Here is a 21,622-nt window from a genome sequence, read left to right on the forward strand (position 1 = left end):
CCTGCCCTTTGGCACCAAGGAGCAGCTGCCTGGGGAGCCCCAGCTCCACCCAGTCCTCGCTTCCATCAGCTGCTCAAAGTGCAGCAGCAGCTGGTCCTGGTGGGAGGTGATTTTGGAAGCACAGTGGCACAACTCATTGTGACATAACTCCCTGGGAGTGGCCTTGGTGGCACAGCTGGCACACCCATCCTCCCCCTGGGCAAAGGTAGGGTTTGGGTCATGGTTTAAAAGTCAATTTTAAATAGCTATAGCATCCCAGGGGAGATAACCAGAACTATAAAAAGAAAGAAATCAAGATTAGGGGTTTGATCCAAAATGTATTGCACCACAAATTTCATAGTGTTTCATCATACACTCCATATTTACAGCATAGAAGGAAAGAAGTCCAATGGTGATAGAAAGGATTATGTATAACCACTGTTCTGAGACAAGGGAAAGTGCATTAGCTTTTTAATACATGTATACACACCAGTCTTGCTCTGATACCTAACAAAAATTCAACACTTAAGAACTAGTTTATGGTAAGTTGATCCTTAATGAGCTTTGGGATCTGAAACTGAAGTTGTTAGTGAATATATAACAAAAGATTTTTCTTTGTCACTCCGTTCCAGGCTGCCTGTCCTGCTTTCCTTGCTGTTCAGCAGTAACCTTTGAAGCCAGGATCAGCATAAACCCAGCAGTCATTCAGCAGGGAGCAGGGGAGTGAGGGAGTCCTGATCCCTGGTCCCACAGAAACAGGGCAGGGCAAAGGGACATCAGAAAGGAAAAGATCTCAGAATAAAATCTTCCCAGGGTTATTCCACCCTGCTGTATCTCACCAGAGAAACAATTGAAATACATGTACTTTTTGATTGTCTATTTTCACAGCAGAGCAGGGCTGAACCCTCCCATGCTCTGTCCTGTCTGGAAGTGCCATGAATCTGGTTACTGAAGACTGTTTGGACAAGCTTTAGTGTACCAAAAAATTCTGTTGGTTTTCTTAACTTCAGACAAATCCAACCTGTCTCTAAGTGAGGAGCAGCACCTGTGCCCAGTGACAGCCCCTGGGAGTTCCTGTGTCTGGGGAGGGGCTGTCTGGGAGACCAGCAGGCTCTGGATCCTCTGGATCTGCACATTCACCTCCTGCTGGAGCTCCACTGGAGAAAGCTTGAATTGCCCTGAATATATTTAACAGAAGCATCAACTTGTAAGAGAATTCCCAGAACTGCAGCATGCTCACTGAATTCCATACATGTGTGGATTTTTGGAAACAGGTCTCAGTTTTCAGGAATCACACAGTGCTGCCTCCCATTTGGATCCAGATTTTGCAGTGGTGTTAATAACTCTGGGCAAAACTGTGCTTCAGGGAGGAAGTGCCACCTTGGTCCCCTGTCCTTATTGTATTAGGAAAACAAGCTGCTGGAACCACAACTTGTTCACTAAGAGTTGAATTTTGCCCTCAAACCCCTCATGAGCAGCATTTCTTTTACTGTAATAGTCAGGAGTTAACAGTTAACATATTCATAACAGTTTTTAAGCATCAGTATTTAAAGTACAGAAAACCACAACCAAAGAGGCAGATCCTGGTTATAAGGATTTGTTGCTAGCAGACTTGGAAGAAAAAATATGAATCAAAATGTTTAGTACCAGCATTCTTCACCCTTTGTAACTAGATTTTAATTTTTTTAAAATAAAAGGTATTTTTCAGTGTGGGTTTACAATACCTGGAACTCAGCTTTAAAAATTTAAAATGGTTTCCTACCCCTTTTCCCAATGCTAACAACCCATGGAACAGGCTAATGGATTAGTTTTAAAGGCGACTGAGGATTAGGTACTATAATTAAGACCATTTTAAATATTATTTTTCTTTAAGAAAAGTAAAATCAGACAACTCTAAAGTTGTGCTCTCAAATTAAATAATCAACATGCAGCCTTGAGGGCTGCAGGCCAGGATAAATGCACCTTAAATTACACAGTGATATGAAAAAATGCCAACCATTAGTTAATGTCAGTATTAGAAGGCAAGGCAGAGTTCTTTTTTGGTTAAAGCTCCTGCTCCTGTCCTGTGAAAGGCTTTGCAAACCATCCCACTCTCAACACTCTTCTGCCAACACATTTTTCATTGCTGGCTTCCCACAGCCAGACAAGCAGCTTTTCTGTGCCCAGAGTCACTGGACTGCAGCACCCTGGAACAGCAGCTGGAATCAGCATCCCAAGGGACTGAGCTGGCAGCCCTGCTGCCCTAGAGGTGCTCAGAACCCTCTGGTGCCAGGGACCCACGAGTGCTGAGCACGAGGAGCTGCTCCCAGCACAGACACCCAGCTGCTCCCGACTCCAGCCCAGAGCCGTTCCAGTCTGTAGTGAAAATGTCTCCTTGCACAGCATTAATTTTGTAAACAGAGCCAGAAGTTCTTGTACAAAATACTGCAATGACAGTGATTAAGACACACCTGGAGCAGTGTGTTCAGCATTCTTTTCACAGAAAGAAGTGCCTGGATACTGCCTGCCACCTTCGGGTTCCCTTAAGGCCACAGAGTCCTTGGGCTCGAGATAGACGGGCGGATGCTGCCTTTGGGGGATGGCTTTGACCCAAACCAGGACATCTAGGACACAACAGCACAGCACACATCACACAGGGCTCACACCTCCAAGGAGTGAAAAAGAAACGACATGGGACACAGCCATGTTCTCATCATTTGATGGAAAGAGCTATTTATAACTCAGAATGCTCCAGACTTCAGACTGAAGAAGGGGAGGCAGCTTCACACAATCAGATCTGGAAGGAACAGCACCCACTGGCCACAGGTGAAAAAGACTGAAGATTATACTTACATATATTCCTTTAAAATAATTTCAAATTAGAACTCTAGTCATTTAAACACGGTGCCTTTAGTCAATGTAGCACCAGTGTTCCCTGACCCAGACGGTGAGGAAATCTCTTCATCTGCAGACTGAGCATCCCAACTCCCTGGGTGGGCAGGGATGATGCAGGGCCTGGAGCTGAGGCAGCACTCACTGTTGAACATTCCCTAAGCACCACACAGCCAGGGCCAGGCAGATCTCAGCCCATGGAAAGGAGACACAGATCTTGGTGTCTGAGCCCAGTGCCAAAAGGACAAACGCAGAGTTAGGCTCTGCTGTTAAACACTGACTCTGTTTGGCAAGGAGCTCCCAACTTCTCCCCTCAGATCAAGTCCACTGGGCAAAGCTGTGCTCCAACGGCTCTGAGCACCAGAAAGCTGCTATGTCCCTCACTGAAAGGGACAATTCCTGGCACGCATACAGTCAGCTAACATTTTAATAATAAATTACATTTATTATTCTACCTAACATTTGGAAAAAAGACACTTCTCCTAATCTCCCAGCATCTAGGAATTTTAATTGTCTCATTAGAGACCACATATGGCACCTAATGGCACCTTACCTTGTACTCCAGAGTTTCTTTGAGCATGTTTTCTTCCTCTTGTGAAAAATTCAGTAACACAGACACAGCTTTAATGAGATGGAATGCCTGAAAGAAACCACAGAGTTGTGTTCCAAACACGTTGCTGTCAGCTATTTTGTTTTATTGCCCCCACTGTACATTTTTTAATTGTAAAATTATGGAATTGGCATGAAGTGTCCTTAGGAGGTGACTGGTGGCAATTTCTAGAGAAAGACAGATGTAGAAAGAGAAGGTAAGTGGCACCTTTACCTCAGACTCCCTGCAGGACATGAACTTCAGTACAACATGTTTAAGGTACTCGAAGTTTATCTCCCTGGAGTCATTCAAGTCAGAGTTGTTGGTGACGGTCACAGAAGCATTAGGCACTTCAGAATTTGCACGTAGCTCAGGTACCTCACCGTCAGGCCTTATTTTCTACAGAAAAATAAAAAATCCACAGAAGAAAAAGAGAAATACATTGCAGATGCTGTTAGCTTGACACTGGGAGGGGTCTGGGTTCAGGATATCTAAAGAGGGTTGTACCCACAAACTGGGCATCAACAGCTCCTCATCCTTCATGGGGTCACAGCAGAGAAGTGTCTCCAGCTCTCCCTACACCCCAGGACAGGTGCTGGCTGATGTCAGCATTCTGTGTACATTACCCAAACCAGCACAGAATTGGCTCCATGGTGGAAGCTATCCCTAGGTAATTTTCTCCTATCACTAACCTGCTCTGAACCTTTCAAACATGGGCTTTCTTCAGAATAATTTTCAACATCAGAGCAAAACCAACAATTTTAAAACCTCTGTTAATTTTCTTTTAAATTGATTTTTTTTTTCTTGGAGAGATAAACCATTGCAGAGGGATGCAATGGGAGTTAGCAGTCAAGCTTTTGGAATAAGAGTGCAAGTACCTGCCAGCAAGTGTCATCTGAAGAGACTGAAAACACACAACCCTTACCAGCTCTTTCTGCAGAGTTTTCTTCAGTTCTGTCATTCTTTGCTGAAGTTGCTTTATCATCTGTAAGCACAGCAAAGGAGAGTTTAACACAGTACTCACTGTCAGGACCCCCAGGTATCTGGAAAAACCCATGATAAACAAGTACTGAATGAAATGATAATTAACCAACACTGACAGCTGTGAAGAAGCAACCTGAGAGCCTTGCCTTGCCAGCTGCACACAGCAGCAGCCATGTGACAGGACACTTGGGCTTTCATGTGACAGCACTGTGGAACTGAACCCAATTCACTCAGAGGGCTCTGCAGGAAAGCTGTAAATAGTATCACTGGGTGCACCTTTCTGCCCAAATACATCAGGATTCATGCAGCTCTCACTGCAGTTTTTATTCATGGTTGGGAGATACTTGTGCAATCCAGAGAAAAGCACATACTGGATTCAAATGGAACAGGCCTGTCCTTTTAAGGCTGCAGCACGGGCAGCACCAACTACTTGGCTTCCAAATCAAAAGGGGAAAGACTACCAGCTGGTTCTGTTCACCTTGTTTTTCTCAGCAATTTGCTGTTCCAGCTCTCTGTTATCCTTCTGAAGTTGAACAACATCTGCAGCTGCCACCTCTCCGTTCTGTTCCACCACGGAGTTTTCTGGAGAAGGCAAATGCTCATTGTTCAAGGCCCTCATCGACTCCTCCAGTTCTAAAACCTACAAAAATAAACATGGAGAGATATCATGACATTTGCAGCCCAAGAACACTCCCCAGGGAGAAAGCCAGACTTCTTTTTGGTTGTCCAGGCAGGACAGAACTGGGGGGCTCCTGCACACCTCCCTCTTTTCCCGAGAGAGTGGATTTGAACTGTACTCACGTTTTTCTCATGTTCTCTGGCCAACAGGCACTCCTGTACCTGCAGCTTCAGCTCATCAATTTCTTTTCTTGCTGTTTCCTCTATCTCCACTGCTTGGCTCTGCCTTGCTTCTATGTCCAGCTGTAACTGGTGCACCTGCAGCAAGACAGCTTCATGGTCTGGGAAAGGAGAGACCTGCTTAGTATCAGTGCTGCACATCAGATGGGAGATTCTAATCCATTTGGTCTGTCATGAAGACAGAAAGCCAGGGGACAGAAAGACAGAAGAGAGACTGTCCAATTGTTAGTGAACAATAAACCATTTTGAAAGTGCTAAAAGATTAAATATGAAAGAGAAATCTAGAAAAATTTCAATCTACCAGGCAAGGCCAGAACTAGAGGCTCTACTTAAATTGTTTGGGATGCAGTAGACTCATTTGATCTAACCTTGACTGAGTTGATTCAGTTCTTCCTTCTGTTTTAGCAGCAGATCACATTTTTCATCGATCAGCTGGTCTTTCTCCTTTATTAGGGTATTCAGCTGTGAAACCTTCAAAGCAGGAAAACAATCAACAGAAGTCATTAAAGATATAAAACAGGAAGAGGGTGTTGAAAGATCCAACATCCTTCAGAGGCCCAGCAGGCACCACCTCCACAATGCTGCCCTCAGGAACAAGCACTGAAGTCATTGCTGGAAGAGCTAAACCCCACCTGGCTTCTGTGCCACCACCAGATTGTCACAGCCAGCATGTGGCAGCTGCAAGGCCCCTGAGCAAAACAGGAGCTGGCCTTAAACCCCTTCTGCACAGATCTGGCCCAGCAAGCACAGATCCATAGCAGTCCCAGAAGAATAAAGAAACCAAAAGATGGGACTAACTCCAGTCCAACTCGCTCAGTTGACAGTTCCTACTTTAAGCAAACAGAAGCTCACATCATCCACTATTTTTTATACAGGAAGAGCAAAACAAGACTTTCTAGAACTGACATTTGGTACTGGATACAAGCTCCTCCCTGTAAGGGAATGTACAATTTTACCACTGCTCTGCTCCAGAGGAACCCAGATCCACTGCTGCCTCACATGCTGTGGATACAATTCTGACCAAGGGTCTTGAATGTTAGAATAAATAAATCCAAACCTAGTCTCCTCTTTGAAAGGTTGGGATGTCTCAAATACATTTGAAAACAGTCATTTTTAACCAACCTGCTGTTGTAACTCCTCTCTCTGTTTCCTTGCGTCTTCCAATGCTTTGGCAATTTCCACACTGACAGTTTCTCTGCTGCTCATCTCATTCTGCAAACCAGAATTATTGAGAGGTTATGTGAGACAATTAAATCAAGTCAGTCTCTCATCTTTAACCCCAAGTCTACTAGGACTACAATTAAAGTGTTCTGACACACTACATTTTCCAAATGAGTTAGGTGTGTTTTACTGACTGCTGCTCTCTGCATATGCAAGAGCAGCACAGAACTGATGTAAGAACCCAAACAAACCCAATGCTTACAAGATCTTTCAGCTTGAAGTATCTATTAAAAAGAAGTAGCTCCTTGCTACAACAGATCTTTATTTCAATTGTGCATCCAGGAGTAACTATGAAAAAAATTTCAACTAATCTAAATCACAGTCAAAATTAGATAAACTGTAAACACCCAACTAATGTGAGTTTTAACTTTTTGGTTTGAACACTCTGAGTGGAATCTGATGTTGAACCATTCTGTATTCACCACTGCTAACACGATTTCCAAGCTCTTCACATCCCTGACAATATGGGAATGTATTATTTCTGCCTGATTGAGGCAGACCCAACCATTCTGGTTCAGAAAAGGGCCATCCTTTTATAATGCTTCTCAAACACATTTCTGCTGAGTACCAGAGATGATTTACAGCTCCAAGGACCTGCAACCTGAACAGAAGAGGCCTCCAAGCACTGAATGTAACCCACAGTGGTGTTTGCTGCTCCCCAGCCTCAGCTCTGTCCCAAGACAATGCCAGTACCAGTCCAGCCCTTACCTTTAGCCTGTTCAGTTCACACTCTTGTTGTTTTAATGAACTCTCATACTCTTCTTTGCTTCTCTTGAGGTTTTCATTTTCCTTTTCCAATTGGCTCTGTAAAATAAAGAGTGTTTAAATACACAATACAATTATTATAATGCTCTGTTTAAACAATTAAACGCATCTAATATTTTGCTCATATTTAATGCCTCAAAGTATGATATCTTCTATTATAATGCCAGGAGTGCTGAATAAAAACATTCAGACAACAAGCAAGCTCTACAAGCTGTGTTAAAATCATGTTGTGAAGACTCTCACAACCCACCAGACAGTTTCTGTACTTACAATCCTGTGCTGAGTTGTTGTTTTATCCAATTCCCAAGCTTTTTCAAGAGTAGCAAGCTGAGACTCCAGCCCAGTAACTTTCTCATCATACTGATGTTTTTCACTTAAAATCTGTTGCTGCAGTTTTCTTTCCTCCTCTAGATCAGTTTTCTTAAGAGAATAAAGAAAACCACATTAACAGAATGGTATTTTGACATCATTCTGACAAGATGAGACACCATTCCATGAGACACTCTCAAACTGAGGAACACTATTCCTTTGGCAGCAGTGTCATGTACTCACAGACCAGAGTTCAGCAGACAAACAGCAAGAAAACAAACACTTGAATAACAAAACAGAGAAGTGATTGTCTCTGGGGATGCTGTGGACTGATCTGTTACTGGTCAGTGAAACATGCAGGATACTCACCAGCTTCTGGATCTTCAGATCCTGGTCTGTAGCTGCTTCTTTATGCTTTTTCAGTGTTTCTGTTGCGATCCGTAGTTTCTCTTCCAGTTCTTTATTCTAAAATTACACCATTAATTAAATTCCTTATCCACTGGCAACTATGTTATTTAAAAAGTTTGCATAATACAGAGTGGCCCAGGAGGGGAAGGTAAACATTAAATCCCTGAAGCCACAGAGATAGAGAGGCTGCCTATTTGACACATGCAGGTTTTAGAAATTCTTCACCACAGCACTGCTTGCACCTGAGTTATTTGTTTCTCACTACAGGGAGGATCTGCACAAAACCTCTGCGTTCACCTCTAGGCCCTCCTCCACCCATGAAGTGGGGAGATACCCAGAGACACTGATCAATTATTATCCTTTCAAGACTAAATGTGATTAAATGTGCAGTCTCACCTTGGGCAGGGAGTGCAGTGAGGGGAGTAGGGCACAGAGGATGAAAAGAGTGGGAATCTGTGGTGAAATTAGAAACTGCTCACCTGTGTTTCCAGCTGGTTCAGAGCCTGGCTGTGCTGTGTCCTGTCTGTCAATACCTGCTGCCTGCTCTCCTCCAGCCTCTGCTCAAGAGCAGCTTTCTGAAGGTTACATTGAGGTGAAGAACATGAGCAAGGATGGACAAAGACATAAGTTGGTGGGGGGTAATAAAAATTTTCCTTTTTATTTAATTTATTTTATTTAATTTATTTTATTTAATTTATTTAAGGTCAAACTAAAATGGGACAGAATGTTTTAATATCTCTAGATAACTTTAAACTGCCTTGAGTTTACTAAGCCAAGTTCTTTTGTCACAGCAACAGAGGGGTGATGTAACTGTAGGCACCCTGACCAGAGAAAAGCAAACATCCCCAAGACCCAGCTGGGAAAACATTGCTCCAGGCTGATTCTGAGCAGGAGCATCAGCGCTTGAGAAAGAGATCAGAAGCAATGAGAGAAAGGGGATTAACCACAGCTAAGTTTCTGTTTTCAGCTGTTCTTTAGCACTCCTGAGGCTGAGGTTTTGAGCATACAACATTCTGTTTGCACACCTGTGTGCAAACAGTTCCCCTCCCTGCCCCATGCCTTGCCAAAGAACAAGGAAAAGCATTCACTGTGCTTGTGAGGATTAACTAGAAAAACTCCCAAATTGTCCCATCGCCTGTGGGGATGGCAGAAAGCTGCTTTCTTCCTTCTAAGCACTCAGATGCAGTGCCCAAACAGACAGTGCAGAAAGGCCAGCACAGACATCTGTGCAGGACCTACACAAACAGGCTCAGTGCAGCCACCCCCATGTCCTGCCCAGCACAGTGTGCCAAAACACACTGCCAGGACAAATGTGCTGTGTGACATCAGCAGCTTTCTCTGCATGGGTTGAGATGTAATGTAAGACCTAAAAACCCAAAACAAACTCACTAATACTGTACCTCCAAGCAGCCTTTAACTGTGTAATTACCTCTTTGAGCAGCTCCTGCACATGCTCATCTCCTGAGAGATTTCTTTCTAGCTTTTTTTCCAGGGAAGACACCTTTTCCTGCAGCTGTTCTGTATGTCTATCTCTCTCAGCAAGTTCAAAAGTCATCTGTGAGAATGAGAAATCACAGAATCTTTTTTGTAATGAAGCTTCCAGCTGATCTGTTGTGGTTTGACTTTTGGAAATGCCAATAGAAAGCAAAGTCCTATTTAAAAAGACAATTTGACCCTGGAACACTTTCTGGACACCAAGTACACAAAGGTGTACATTACCCAAATGTGCACACCAGGAGCAGCATGTGCATCTGAAAGCACCTCACCTTTTGCTTCTCCTGCTCATATTCCACCTTCAGAGATTCATGCTCCACTTGTAACATTTCCAGTCTCTTCTCACAACCAGAACCAGCCACTCGAGCCTAAACATATTGAGAAATTACTTACTTTGAAAATTAAATTTCCAACACCACATAACTGATATCTAATCTAACTTCTGCAGACATGGAGCTCTTTGAATCAAATCTCACTTGGCTCAAACTTACATTTTGCAAGTCTACAGAAAGCTGCTGAATGACAGTTTGTAGCTCCTGTTCTCTTAACTCCAGAGCAGTGATCTTATTTTCTGCATTTGTCTCAGCTGTCATTAGTTCATCTCTTCACAGAAAGAGAATAAAAACAAGTGACATACCATTCCAGGAAAATAATCTTTAGCAGATAATTCTGCTGCTTATGAAAATGGCCATCAACAAAAACCTAAAACCAGTCACCATCATAAATCACTGCTTGATTACACATTTTCAAATAAAAGTGACAGTTAAGCATTCAAACTATGAAAAAAAGAAATAATTTACAAAAAAAGTATTACTATCATTGGCTTGGCATTTACATCCCCATGGCCACAGCAGAGGCAAAGATTCAGTCAGCTCACTACATATATAAACTCTTCCAAAGACACAAAGCGAGCATGAAGTAAAAATACAGGAGAAACACAACCACTGCTCCTGCGAGACGCCCAGCTCCATACCTGTGAGCCTGCAGCTGCAGCAGCTGCTGCTGCAAGTCCTGCAGGTCCCTGCTGAGCGCCGAGGCCTCGGCCCTGGCCTCCTGCAGCTCCGCTCCCGCCCGGCTCAGCTCCTGCGCCCGCGCCTCCAGCTCCTGCTCCGCTCTGCTCAGACACTCTTCCTTTTTCAAAAGCTGAACATTAGAGCATCATCTTGGGCATTACAGGTGACCAGTAACACTGATAAACCTTTTCACTGAAACCTGCCTGGGGCTGAATTAAGTGAGATAACAGACTATGTAATATTGTGTTCAGTCCCTACTGTTAGGATTTTGACACTAACCAAACCGGTGTACAAGCACAAAGGCTGACAAAATGTATGCTGGGCTACCGCTAACTTAATATCCTGGTAAAAAATTTAGGAAATAAAAAGTTGAAAATATTCTTACCATGTGTTTAACTTTGGCAATTTCCTGCTGCTGAAAGCCCTCCAGTTCATCGATTTCATCTCGTTTTTGGAAAAGGTTCAAACTCTGCTCCCTCATTTCTTGTAACTGTGTTTGAAGCACTTTTTTTTCCTGATAAATGAACAGAACCAAAGGATATCCGTATGCTCATGTCAAGTTAATGGGAGATCAGGTAAACTTTCTGAGAAAGAAATCTTGTCTTGCAGCTATACAGCTCCCAGTGGTGCTCCATACAGAACTAGAAATCCTTTCAGATTCATGTGACAGTGAAAATTACCAAACTCCAAAAAAAACCAAAGAAATCTGAATTCATTACAATGCCACCAGTGACCATCTAAACTGAACTCTTAAAAATGGACTATGTTCCACCTTACAGAAGGACAACTTTCCCATCACAACCCATCGTTCTTTACTTCCCTGCTGAAAAATAAATCAAATAAATCCAGAAAGACCTCCCCAAGCATTTGGGCTGGTAACAAAAAGCATATGATTGGCCTCTCCCACTGAACAAAGACCAAATAATAAAAAGGGCTGAACAGAGTCAAGTTCTGATAGAGCTGGAAGTGTGCAGGATGGTGTTTGCAAATACACACAGAGCTACAATACACCCCCTGAGAAAAACATCCAAGGTTAATTACCTTTTCAACTTGAGCGAGTTTTTCCATCCACTCCTGAACAAGAAAGAAAGAAAGGAGAAAAAAAGATATCAAAAGCTATTTGCAGACTTTCAAGGACAGCAATTATGGTTAAAAAAAAAAAGAAAAAGAAGAATTTGTACTGCTAGCAGATACTAAGCTTTGGTAATGATTAAAAAATAACCAGCAGCAGCACAGTAACAGCCAGCGCTTGAATAAAGGCTGAGGAATCATTCATGCTAGCTGAATATATAAGTTTTATGCAAGTGAAATAAATGTGACAACAGGCCTACTGCCATTGAATCTTATCCAAGCACAAGCTCAACCTTTCATTAGGAATTTCTGTGGGCTCTTGTTAAAACCAGTCTGAGCAGTGACAAGTCCTGCACCATTCCTGGCACTGAGCTCAGCACTCCCTCCTTCCCTCAGCGCTGGCACGCTCACACACAGGGCTGAACAATTACTTTAATTAATAGTAACACCTACTTAAAATATCAGGGTCATGAGAGTCTAAGATCCTGCTCAAGTTTTCTTACCTTGTCCTTTTTTTCCAAGGCCAAAGCCATTCCTTCAGCCATCTTGGCTCGACTGGCCTGATGAGCTTCATTCTGCTCCTGAAACTTCCTCATGGAGGCTACCAACAGAGAACCACCAGCTATATTAAAAGCTCATCTTTTAAAATTACTTCTCACTTTCCTGTAAGTTATAAATAAACTTTAAAGAGCTTCTTCTGCAAGTAATTAGCCCCGTCTTGACTGTAGCACTAGCGCTGTGCTACTCATTCCCTCATGCTGCTTGCAGGCTGGCAAAGGGCCAAAGCTAACAGCAGACAGGGATACTGCTCCTTGCTGGATCAGAACAAAGCTGCAGGTTTCCAAAAGGTCTTTCCTGCATGTGAGCCCCAAATTTGGCAGACGGAGTGTAATAACAACTTCATTCAACACACTGCTGCTGCTTTTTATGCTGTAAATAAGGTAACAACTTGTGTTCTAATTGTTCACACTACAGAGGTGCACAGTTTGAAAGGAAATCATCAGCACACCTGCACACCAAACCTCTTTCCTTCCAACCACAATTTTCAACTGAGCTGAACAAAAAGGGAAAAAAAGAAAAATACGTACAATCCTGATGCTTTTCTAATGCATTTTCAAGCTTCTCTTTTATCTTCTGCAGATTTCGGATCTGATCAGCATAATCTTGTGTGAGGAGGGAGAAGAACAGACCAGGAATGGACAGACATTTGGGAAGGACATTTTTAGGGTAACACAAAAATAAAAAAGAAAAGAAAAAAAAAAAAGAAAAGAAAAAAGGATGAGCGGCAAATGACAATGATTTTCTCAATCAGAAAATCATTCCTGCTAAGGAATTGGGTGACCACAACAATGAACACAAGCAAATAGCTCTGTACTGTCCACAGGGTGGGCACAAACAGAAGGGCCTGTCCCAGGGGTGTCAGTCACACAGACAAGAGCAGAACCAGAGAATCAACAACTGTCCCTCCCTTTTTACTTCATCCCAGAACAGTGACACATTTCCCTCTGCTCAGGAAAGGTGTCTGGCACTGCAGGCTGCAGGGAAGGGTTAATTCATGGCCACTGCATCCATCTGCAGTCCCACAGCACTGCCCTCACCCTCGCTCAGCACAACTGCCACAGGAGGGAATATGAACCAAAACAGAGCGTGCACACACCCTGGAGAGGTTCCTGTACAACGGAGAAGAGGATTTACTCACTGGCTGGCTGCCTGCATGAGACTCCTGATACCCAGAGCCTCCCTCTCTTGTATTAAGTCCCAGCCAGCACTTCTAAGTTTATGTTGTGCAAGCAGATGAGCATTTGGGCCTTTTGAATTCCATGTGAAATAATTTTTGAACCCTATATTTTTTTGAACTAAGTCTCCAAAATAAAATAATCAAAATAATCTTTATCTGGCTGTAACCTTCCCTAATTTTTCAAGCCTCCCATGAGCTTTGGGAAGCAGCAGTGTAACACAGTTCAGCCCAGTCCTGGTCCCTTCCCTACAACAGGGACGGGGAGTAGTGCCAGCCTCCACTACAGCTTTACAGAACAAGGAATTAGAAAGAAAAAACCCTCAGGACTGTTTCATGTTGAATTCTTTGTTTCTTCTTCATTTCCAAGCCCACTTCTTTAAGGATGGTACTGTGTTACTGTCAGAAAGCTCAGCCCCTATCAGAAACAAACCATACACACAAGTGAGGACAGATGCTGTTTGAAACATGGGACAGAAAGCTATCCCAGCTGTTCCAAGCAATCACCTAAATCAGCAAATTGTTGAAATCAGCAAATCAGTTGCCTTCATAAAAAATTAATGATGCTGGATGCTCCCTTCTTGTCAATCAATCTTCAAAAGACCCTAACGCCATGGACTTTTAATAAATTAAACCATGTAAATTCAAGGGAAAACATTTCCTATACTAACAAGTTTTATATGTATCAGGGCACATACCAGATAGCTTCACCTCCAGTTTTCTAATTTGTTCATTTCTTCTTAACAACTGGGATGAAAGATCCTCTCTGGAGCTGCTTCCATCAGAAGCCTTGGGAGAAAAGCAACACTCTGTAACTTACAAAATTCAGAAAAAGTGATCCTGCCATACATTTAGTCTGGGATAAAACATTCTCCTGCCTAGGGACAGCACTTGTTTTTCCCATAGAGGGGAAAATTGTACTAGCACAGCAGAATGTGTTAAAAATGCTGAAGGAGAAAACCAGCAAGGCTCACTAGTGCCAGGCTGCCTGCTTCCCAGAGCACAGAGCTTGGGAAGGAGCTGGGGCTGGGACCTGAGTGTCCAAACTGCCACTGAGGAGATGGGGCAGAGGAATCACTGAGGGGCAGGAAATCAGGCTCCACAGCACAGGCACCAGCAAAGGTCAAACAGAGAGTCCTGAAAATCAAATTACAAGAGAAGCGGTAACGCTTTTCACATGGGATAAACTCACTGAAGCCCTGATGCAGCAATTTGTCCACACAAAATCTGCTGCATAACTGACTTACGACTCCTCTGGTGAGTTTTGCTCCATAAAAGTCAACAGCAAGAGCAGTTAAATGAATATTGATAAACTCTTGGAGGTTTTCTGAAGACCACTTGTTTTGCCATTTCATTATTTCATTATGTTGTTTTGCCAATTCATTATTTGTTTGCTGTTCTACAAACTTGCAAGACGGCAAAAAGAATTTCTACATGAGACTTTCCTAAGTGCAAAAGAAAAAACAGCCTCAGAAAATCACAAGACTAATATATTTTCACTACAACATGTATTTAAACATTAGGAGCTCCAACCTCCTGCTTAACACAACTGAAATTTCAGCTGAGCTTCAAAAAAAATTACTTAAAGCTCAACTGTATAAACAAGCTCTTCACTCTGCAGACAGCAGAGACTTGCTGCTGGCTGTGCAGTGGGTCCTGCTGGCTCCAGCAGTGGGGTGACACTGCCCTAATCCAGGCTTTCAGAAATGTGACAGACAGCCATGCAGGGCAGAGGTGCCAGAGCATTCCAGGGTCTCACTTAACCCATGCACTCCTGGAACTTCACCGCTGGTGTAAACAATGTTTTATCGTGAAAGAGAGGAACTAAAGTGGTTTTGAGTGCAACAACACTGCACACGTTTTCAGCAGAGACATATACAATGTCTCAGGTAGGAAGGCTACCAGGAAGCCCAGAGGTAAAATGAAAACTGTTTACGTGGGAATGAAAGACTCCTGGCAACTACTATGCTTAACAAACCTTTTCTCTTCAATATTTAATTTCACTCAAGCTAATGATACATTTATGCATTAGGAGATACACTTACAAAGACACCACATCACGTTTTCAAATCACACACTAGACTTTAAATGCTTGTCTGCAAAACCGCAATAAAAATACTGTCAGAGAAAGGAGATTTCAAAGCAAGGCGTAACTCACAAAGTCGTCTCCGGAGTCTGCTCCCACAGACGTGATCGATTCCTTGCTGACAGACCTGGGCATGCGGGCATTTCCTCCGGGCCGGGGAGCCACCGCCGCCTCCTCCGCAATCTTCTTCTTCAATTTGGCAAACATTTTACTGCTCTACAGCCCTGAAATATCCAGGGCCTTTGGAAAGCCACGACCGCCAACGTTCAATACGCTGACACTCGGGTCTAAAGCTTCCAAACGCTGAGACTGAATTCTGAGCCTCATGCACTGGTTTACTGCATCTCCAGCGCCACTGAAGCCCTCAAGGCCTGGCAGCACCTGCAAATCAGACAGAAATGGGTTCCACACCAAAATCCCACCGGCATGGATCATTTAAAGGGAACAGAAAGCCTTTTAACATCGCATCTGTTACAGCACGTTAAAAATCGGGTCTCCCGGAGCAGAATCCGTTAAAGCCCCAAACCAACGGCCCCAAACGGCGGCGGGGCCGGGGCCCGGGGAGCGGGCGGGTCCCCTCAGCCCAGCCCAGCCCGGCCCGCGGAGGCTGCTCGGCTCCGAGGCACCGAGGCCTGTCACCGCCGCTCCCCCGCTGCCCTGGCCCGGCTGCCCCCTCCTCTCCCGGTCCCCCGTCCCCTCGCTCCTCACCGCCCATGCCCGGCCGAGCCTCGCCGGTCCCGCGGCCGCCGCCGCTGCCCCGGACACCGCCGACCCGGAAGCGCCGCGCGGGGCGGAAGCGGCGCCGGCCCCGCTCCGCCCCCGGCCCCGCTCCGCCCCCGGCCCCGCTCCGCCCCCGGCCCCGCTCCGCCCCCGGCCCCGCTCCGCCCCCGGCCCCGCTCCGCCCCCGGCCCCGCTCCGCCTCCTGCCCCGCTCCGCCCCCGGCCCCGCTCCGCCCCCCGGCCCCGCTCCGCCCTCCGACCGAGCTCCGCCCCCGGCCCCGCTCCGCCCCCGACCGAGCTCCTCCCTCAGCGCCGCTCCGCCCTCAGCCCGAGCCCCGCCCCCTGACCGAGCTCCGCCCCCGCTCCTCCCGCTCCTCTCCCGGCCCGGCTCGTCCCTCAGCCCCGCTCCTCCCGGCCCGGCTCGTCCTTTAGTCCCACTCCTCCCTCCCGCAGTCCCCGTCCGGAGCGGAGCAGGCGCCTCGGTACGAGCGTTTATCACAGTTTATTGACAGCACAGTCCGCCGGCGGGGCCGGGGCGGCGGCTGGGACAGGGACAGAGAACGGCTCGGACACGGCACAACCGCGAACACCGGGCGGGAGCGGCCCCGGCGCGGCGGGGACAAAAGCGAACGGAAATCTGCTCCAAAGTCTCTGGAAAGGCGGTGACGGGCGGGACGCGGGGCTGGCGCCGGTCGGTGGTGCCCGGCCGGAGCGGGACAGGCGGCAGGGCCCGGCTCCATCGCGGTTCGCTCCTCCCCGCAGTGTCCAGCAGTAACAAACACGCTCCTTCCCTCCCCGAACGGCAGAGTCGCTTCTGGCATCACACAGCTTTGGCGATTACACATCCCTTGCAAAAAAGTCCATTTGCTCCAAAAAAAGTTTATTTATATATCTCTATATATTTTAAGGAAAATATCCGTTTTTACCAAAATACGATATACAGGCACACAGCTGTAAAATAACTTTAAACCAATTCACTATAAAATTACTTTTGGTAATAAATAATTTGATTCTCAGAGAGGCAAAACGCTCCGTGTGCCTCCGCAGCTGGGCTGCCCGAGGCACGGTCCCTCTGCATTCCCAGAACGCTCCCACCTGCGCTCCCCTCCTCTTCTCGCTGGGCCGGGCCCAGGGCAGAAGCCACTTGTGCTTTTCAGCCTGCATGAGGCAGAATCCTGCTCCCAACAAACCAGTTCAATGGCAGAACCATCACCAACACGTGCCAAAGCCATCCGTGAGGGGGCAGATCCTCCCAGCAGGGTTTGCTCTGGAAGGAGGGCTGGTGAGATCTGTTCTGCTCTGGGGCTCCTGCAGGCCAGCCAGCTGTGCTGGGGTCTGCTCCCAGCGGGAATCAAACCAGGAACAAAACACCTGTGCGTGCCTCTGGGCACAATACAGAGACAGTCCTTAATCCCAAAAAATGTCAGATTCAGAAATCCTGAACTAACTCTCCTCAGTCTTGGCAATGGTTTAGACAGGAAAACAAAAGTGGCTGGCACTCCTAAATCTGAAGCAGTTATGTGTATCATCTGCTCTAGTGAGCAGATTCCTATTGATCTTCAAAGCACCTAAATACATTTGGTCACAGATCAGTATTGCTCTAAAGTCCAACGTTACAAATACGGGAGAGCCCCTTCAGCAGTATCATCTGCTCTGCAGATCTCTGCCCCAGCTGCTCTGTCCAGTCTGACCTTACGAGGCGCACAGAGCAGTTTTCAGCTCTCTGTATTAATTTTTTCCTTGTTCATGTAAGTGTTCCTGCCTGCAGAGCTCCCTCAGCCCCAGGAGCAGCCCCAACACCACCAGGAGTGAGGGAGGCTCGGCCGCTGCTGCACCACTGACTGAGCTGCACTCACCGACAGTTACTGAGGAACTGAACACAGGTAAAGCTTTTACAAAAGAAACCTCAAGACAAAACACTTGTTCGGACAGATTCCAAGATTTTTAGCTTTGGGAAGAGCAGACTTGCAGCACAGCATGGTTACAGGACACGGGAGGCAGTGAGGCAGAGGAGGTGCTTCCTAACTGAAGCCAGGGGTGGGCTATGGAACAACACTTCCATCCCATCCTGAGGGGAGAAGCCTGACCAGAGATACTCAAATTGTAACTTCTGAAGATGATTAATTGAAGCCAGATTTCCTGTTGCCCCCATCTATTTCCTATGATCCTTTAAAGACATCTCTGCACATCCCCCTGGGGAACAGTCTTGAGGGGTTTAGTCAGTCATGACTTGACAGACAGTATTTTGATGAACTACTCAAAGAAAGGTCCTGAAACTTCTCAAGAAAGCACTCCAGGGTGCAAGTCCTGTTTGTGCAGCTCACAGAAGTCAGTGCTCCATTTAGCTGGTGCACAAAGCAAAATGACACATCACATCCCAAGAGGAATGAAAAACCAAAGCATTAAAGACTCATAACCCTGCATTGCCCTGACACTGTTATTTTGAGAAGTCAAAGGGGAAAAAAAAGGCAACAGCAGTAACTTTGGCAAGATGTTCCAAAGCCAATTTGAGCAGGAGCACAAACCTACTGTGGGAGCAGGATTCATCTGAGCACACCACATGCAGGGAGTAGGGAGCCAGGCAGGAGCAGTCCTGTAAGGACACAGCTGGTCCAGTTCACCTTGTCCTCTCAATGTTTCACATGCAGAATTCACCCCTTTAATTTGGCATTGCCTGGTGCTGGCAAGTCTTCTCCGCTAATATAAGCAATAAAGATACATGGAGAAAGGGAGAGCGAGACAAGAGGGAAGGCATCAGGCCTGAGAAGAAAAGGATTTGTTCTCTTCTCACTTAAAAATGGTTCAGTCTTTGCTTGGCTTCCACACTGAGGACTGCGAGATACAAAACCAGATTTTCTTCAGTACACACAAGCATACACCGAGAGGTACCTACGACCATAGCACAGAGCACACAGTAGCACAAGTTCAGAATGACTTAGTTCAAACAAGACAAGCTTTTACTTGGAGGGGAAAATATCAACATTTTCATATTGAATGCAGTTCTTTGGGTGGGAAAGAAGGGGCTGGCTCAAAATCCAAGAGCAGACACTCATCCTAGCTACAGCTAGAGCAGACAGAGGGTATGAGCCCTCTGCTTCCACAGTACAATTCCACACTCCTCCCAACACAACAGGAGTGAAATCTTTATCTTTGAACGTCCCAGCACTGGACCTTCTAACAAAGATCAGCGGGTAAGAGGAGAATTAGGAACCTCAAAAACTAATTTTTCACTAGAACAGTCATTGCTGCTAAGTTCAGCTTCTGAACTAATTTTTAAGGCCTATATTCTCCTCCTACATTCCAGCTTCTTCTTTTAAAAAGTGCATTCTTCTCTGATGAGATCTACCTTGGCAAAAAGCAAACACAACTTCCTTGAAGGGCTGCAAATGGTAGAAGCCCCTCAGGTCACAAGCAGGGACTCCCCACTTCAGCCTAAACAAAGGTGAGGACCACCAAGGCTTTCCCAGTCAGTTCACAAGCAATGTCCCAGAGCTTCACCAGCCCACACGAGTGGAATCATCATCATCATCACTCCTATGCTTGGAAACAGCATACTCTTTTCTTTTCCATAGAGATGGAACCAAAAAAGGAATAGCTTCATCAAAGCAAAAGCTAAAGCAAAGCAAAAGCATTTGGTTGGAAGGCAGTGAGCTGGGGAAAACTCAATTCCCTTTTTCCATGCAAGCTGAACGCTGCTGGTAGAGGAACAGCAGGCAGGGCAACAGATAACCTGTCTCTCACTTGCTGCTGCATCAAAGGCTTCCTGCATCTTTAGCCTCCACATACAATCCCACGTTTTAGCAACTGGGGACCTCCTACCAGGCAGGATCAGCTTCACAGTAATACATGGATCTTATCACTGTAACATGCAGGGATACCCATTCCCTTGGCTAACTGAGGGCTCCTGTACCTGGAATCAGTTATCAATTACTTCAAGGCCCAAGGGTAAGTCCCTGGAAACAGCAAATTACAGTGGCAGAAGAGCCATGACCTTTAGTACAACCACAAATGATCTGCAGCACCTTGTGGATTCCACCCAACATGGCGTATGTGTGTATATATAAATTTTGTATATAGACATCGTAGTGGTTCATTCTTTTTAATACATATACAAGTACCTGTACATAAATACATATTTACAATTTACACCAGGCAGTAGATGCATGTGTACTGTACATACACACACAAACGCCGAGCACACACATGCACACACCAACACACACTCATCACAACAGACTCCACAGCCTGGCAAAGGAAGTCCTGCCAGAGTCCAAAGAGCAGCACCAAGGGGGGTCTCAATGTACCAGCTTCACGACTGCTTAGGACAAACAAAGCATTCACAGGATTTTGTACACTTGGGAAATAAAGAATGGATGGTGCAAGCTTCAGCCCAGCTACAAAGAACCTTCATGCAAACTCCCCAGCTACACTGCAGCGTTCCTGCTGTTCCACACTGTGCTCCCTCAGCTGAATGGATCCACCAGGCTGCTCTGGCTGACCACACCACACCCTGGGTGATGCTCTGCACCCAGGACTGCCACGACCCTGCAACAGTCATCAAGTTCTGCACTGTTTCCACCTAAGCACAGAGGCATGGCTGGGGTTAAACAAAAAGCACTGATTAGACTTGTCCTCTCACTTCTATCAGCCCACAGAACAACAGTGACAATTGACTTTTCCATTTCATAGTTTAAAGTATCTCCATTCCCTCATCCTTGCTCCCCCTGCACTGCCAGGAGCTGCCAGAGCTCCTCCAGCTCTGCAGGGCAGGCAGAGCAGTCCCAAATGAGGCAGCCAGCCCTCTCCCAGCAGCCACAAGAGGCTTCTCCAGCCAGCCCCTTCCCAAAGGCCACTGTCCTCCTGCAGACACCCATGCAGCCAAGCTCTTGGCTGGGGAGTGACGGTGCTGCCAAGTTCCAGCCCCTGGCATCTCCAGAGGGCAGGACTGAGCATGGGGGGGCATGCAAAACATCCGGGGGGCTCTGGCAGCTCTCAGCTGGCCTCACCTGCAAGGGGACATCAGCACCTCTCTGGGGCTGTGCACAGCAGGGTCAGACACACGAGGGACAGGCACAGCACTGTGCAGGACATCCTCTCAGCTCCGCCGGGGACTGCTCATGCTGTGGGAGCCACACATTCCATCCACACAGTACCTCAAACTGAAGAATGCCCCCTCCTGCTGTGGCAGGATGCCCCACATGCCAGTGAGAGGTGGGGGCTGACCTTCAGGGTTTGCAGTTGGTTCACTGTTGACCCCCTGCCCAGCCAGGTCCTTGGCCAGCAGTACACAGCTCAAACAGAAAACTGCTGCATCAAACTTATTGGGAGCTCTAAGTATCTTTACAAATTCACTTCAAAACACTGCTCCAAATGCAACTTAATTGCCCACAGTTTTGTTTCCTCGCTTGCCTAAGACTGAAAAAATATATTTGTTATGAAGGAATCTGTGTTATTGCTATTGTTGGTTTGCACTGTGTGGTTCCATCTTTACCATTTCAAATCCAAACTCTTTGGGGATAA

At 46.0% G+C, this 21,622-nt stretch overlaps 1 protein-coding gene across 1 annotated transcript; it reads right to left on the reverse strand.

The window, feature by feature from the left end:
- Nucleotides 1–305: 305 nt before the first annotated feature.
- Nucleotides 306–16,131, reverse strand: GOLGA1 (golgin A1). The gene is made up of 23 exons (XM_058818231.1): nt 16,092–16,131; nt 15,456–15,764; nt 13,996–14,086; nt 12,651–12,725; nt 12,066–12,163; nt 11,533–11,565; nt 10,877–11,005; nt 10,452–10,621; nt 9,970–10,081; nt 9,751–9,846; nt 9,414–9,539; nt 8,464–8,559; nt 7,946–8,041; nt 7,538–7,687; nt 7,211–7,306; nt 6,404–6,493; nt 5,650–5,752; nt 5,225–5,382; nt 4,902–5,063; nt 4,365–4,424; nt 3,674–3,838; nt 3,404–3,490; nt 306–2,582 (listed from the first exon to the last, which is right to left on the reverse strand). The coding sequence occupies exons 2-23, from the start codon at nt 15,588–15,590 to the stop codon at nt 2,502–2,504; spliced, it is 2,409 nt and encodes an 802-aa protein (XP_058674214.1). The 5' UTR covers nt 15,591–15,764; nt 16,092–16,131; the 3' UTR covers nt 306–2,501.
- Nucleotides 16,132–21,622: the final 5,491 nt, after the last annotated feature.

This window comes from Ammospiza caudacuta, chromosome 21 (assembly GCF_027887145.1).
Source record: "Ammospiza caudacuta isolate bAmmCau1 chromosome 21, bAmmCau1.pri, whole genome shotgun sequence".
In the NCBI taxonomy this organism is placed as follows: Eukaryota; Metazoa; Chordata; class Aves; order Passeriformes; family Passerellidae; genus Ammospiza; species Ammospiza caudacuta.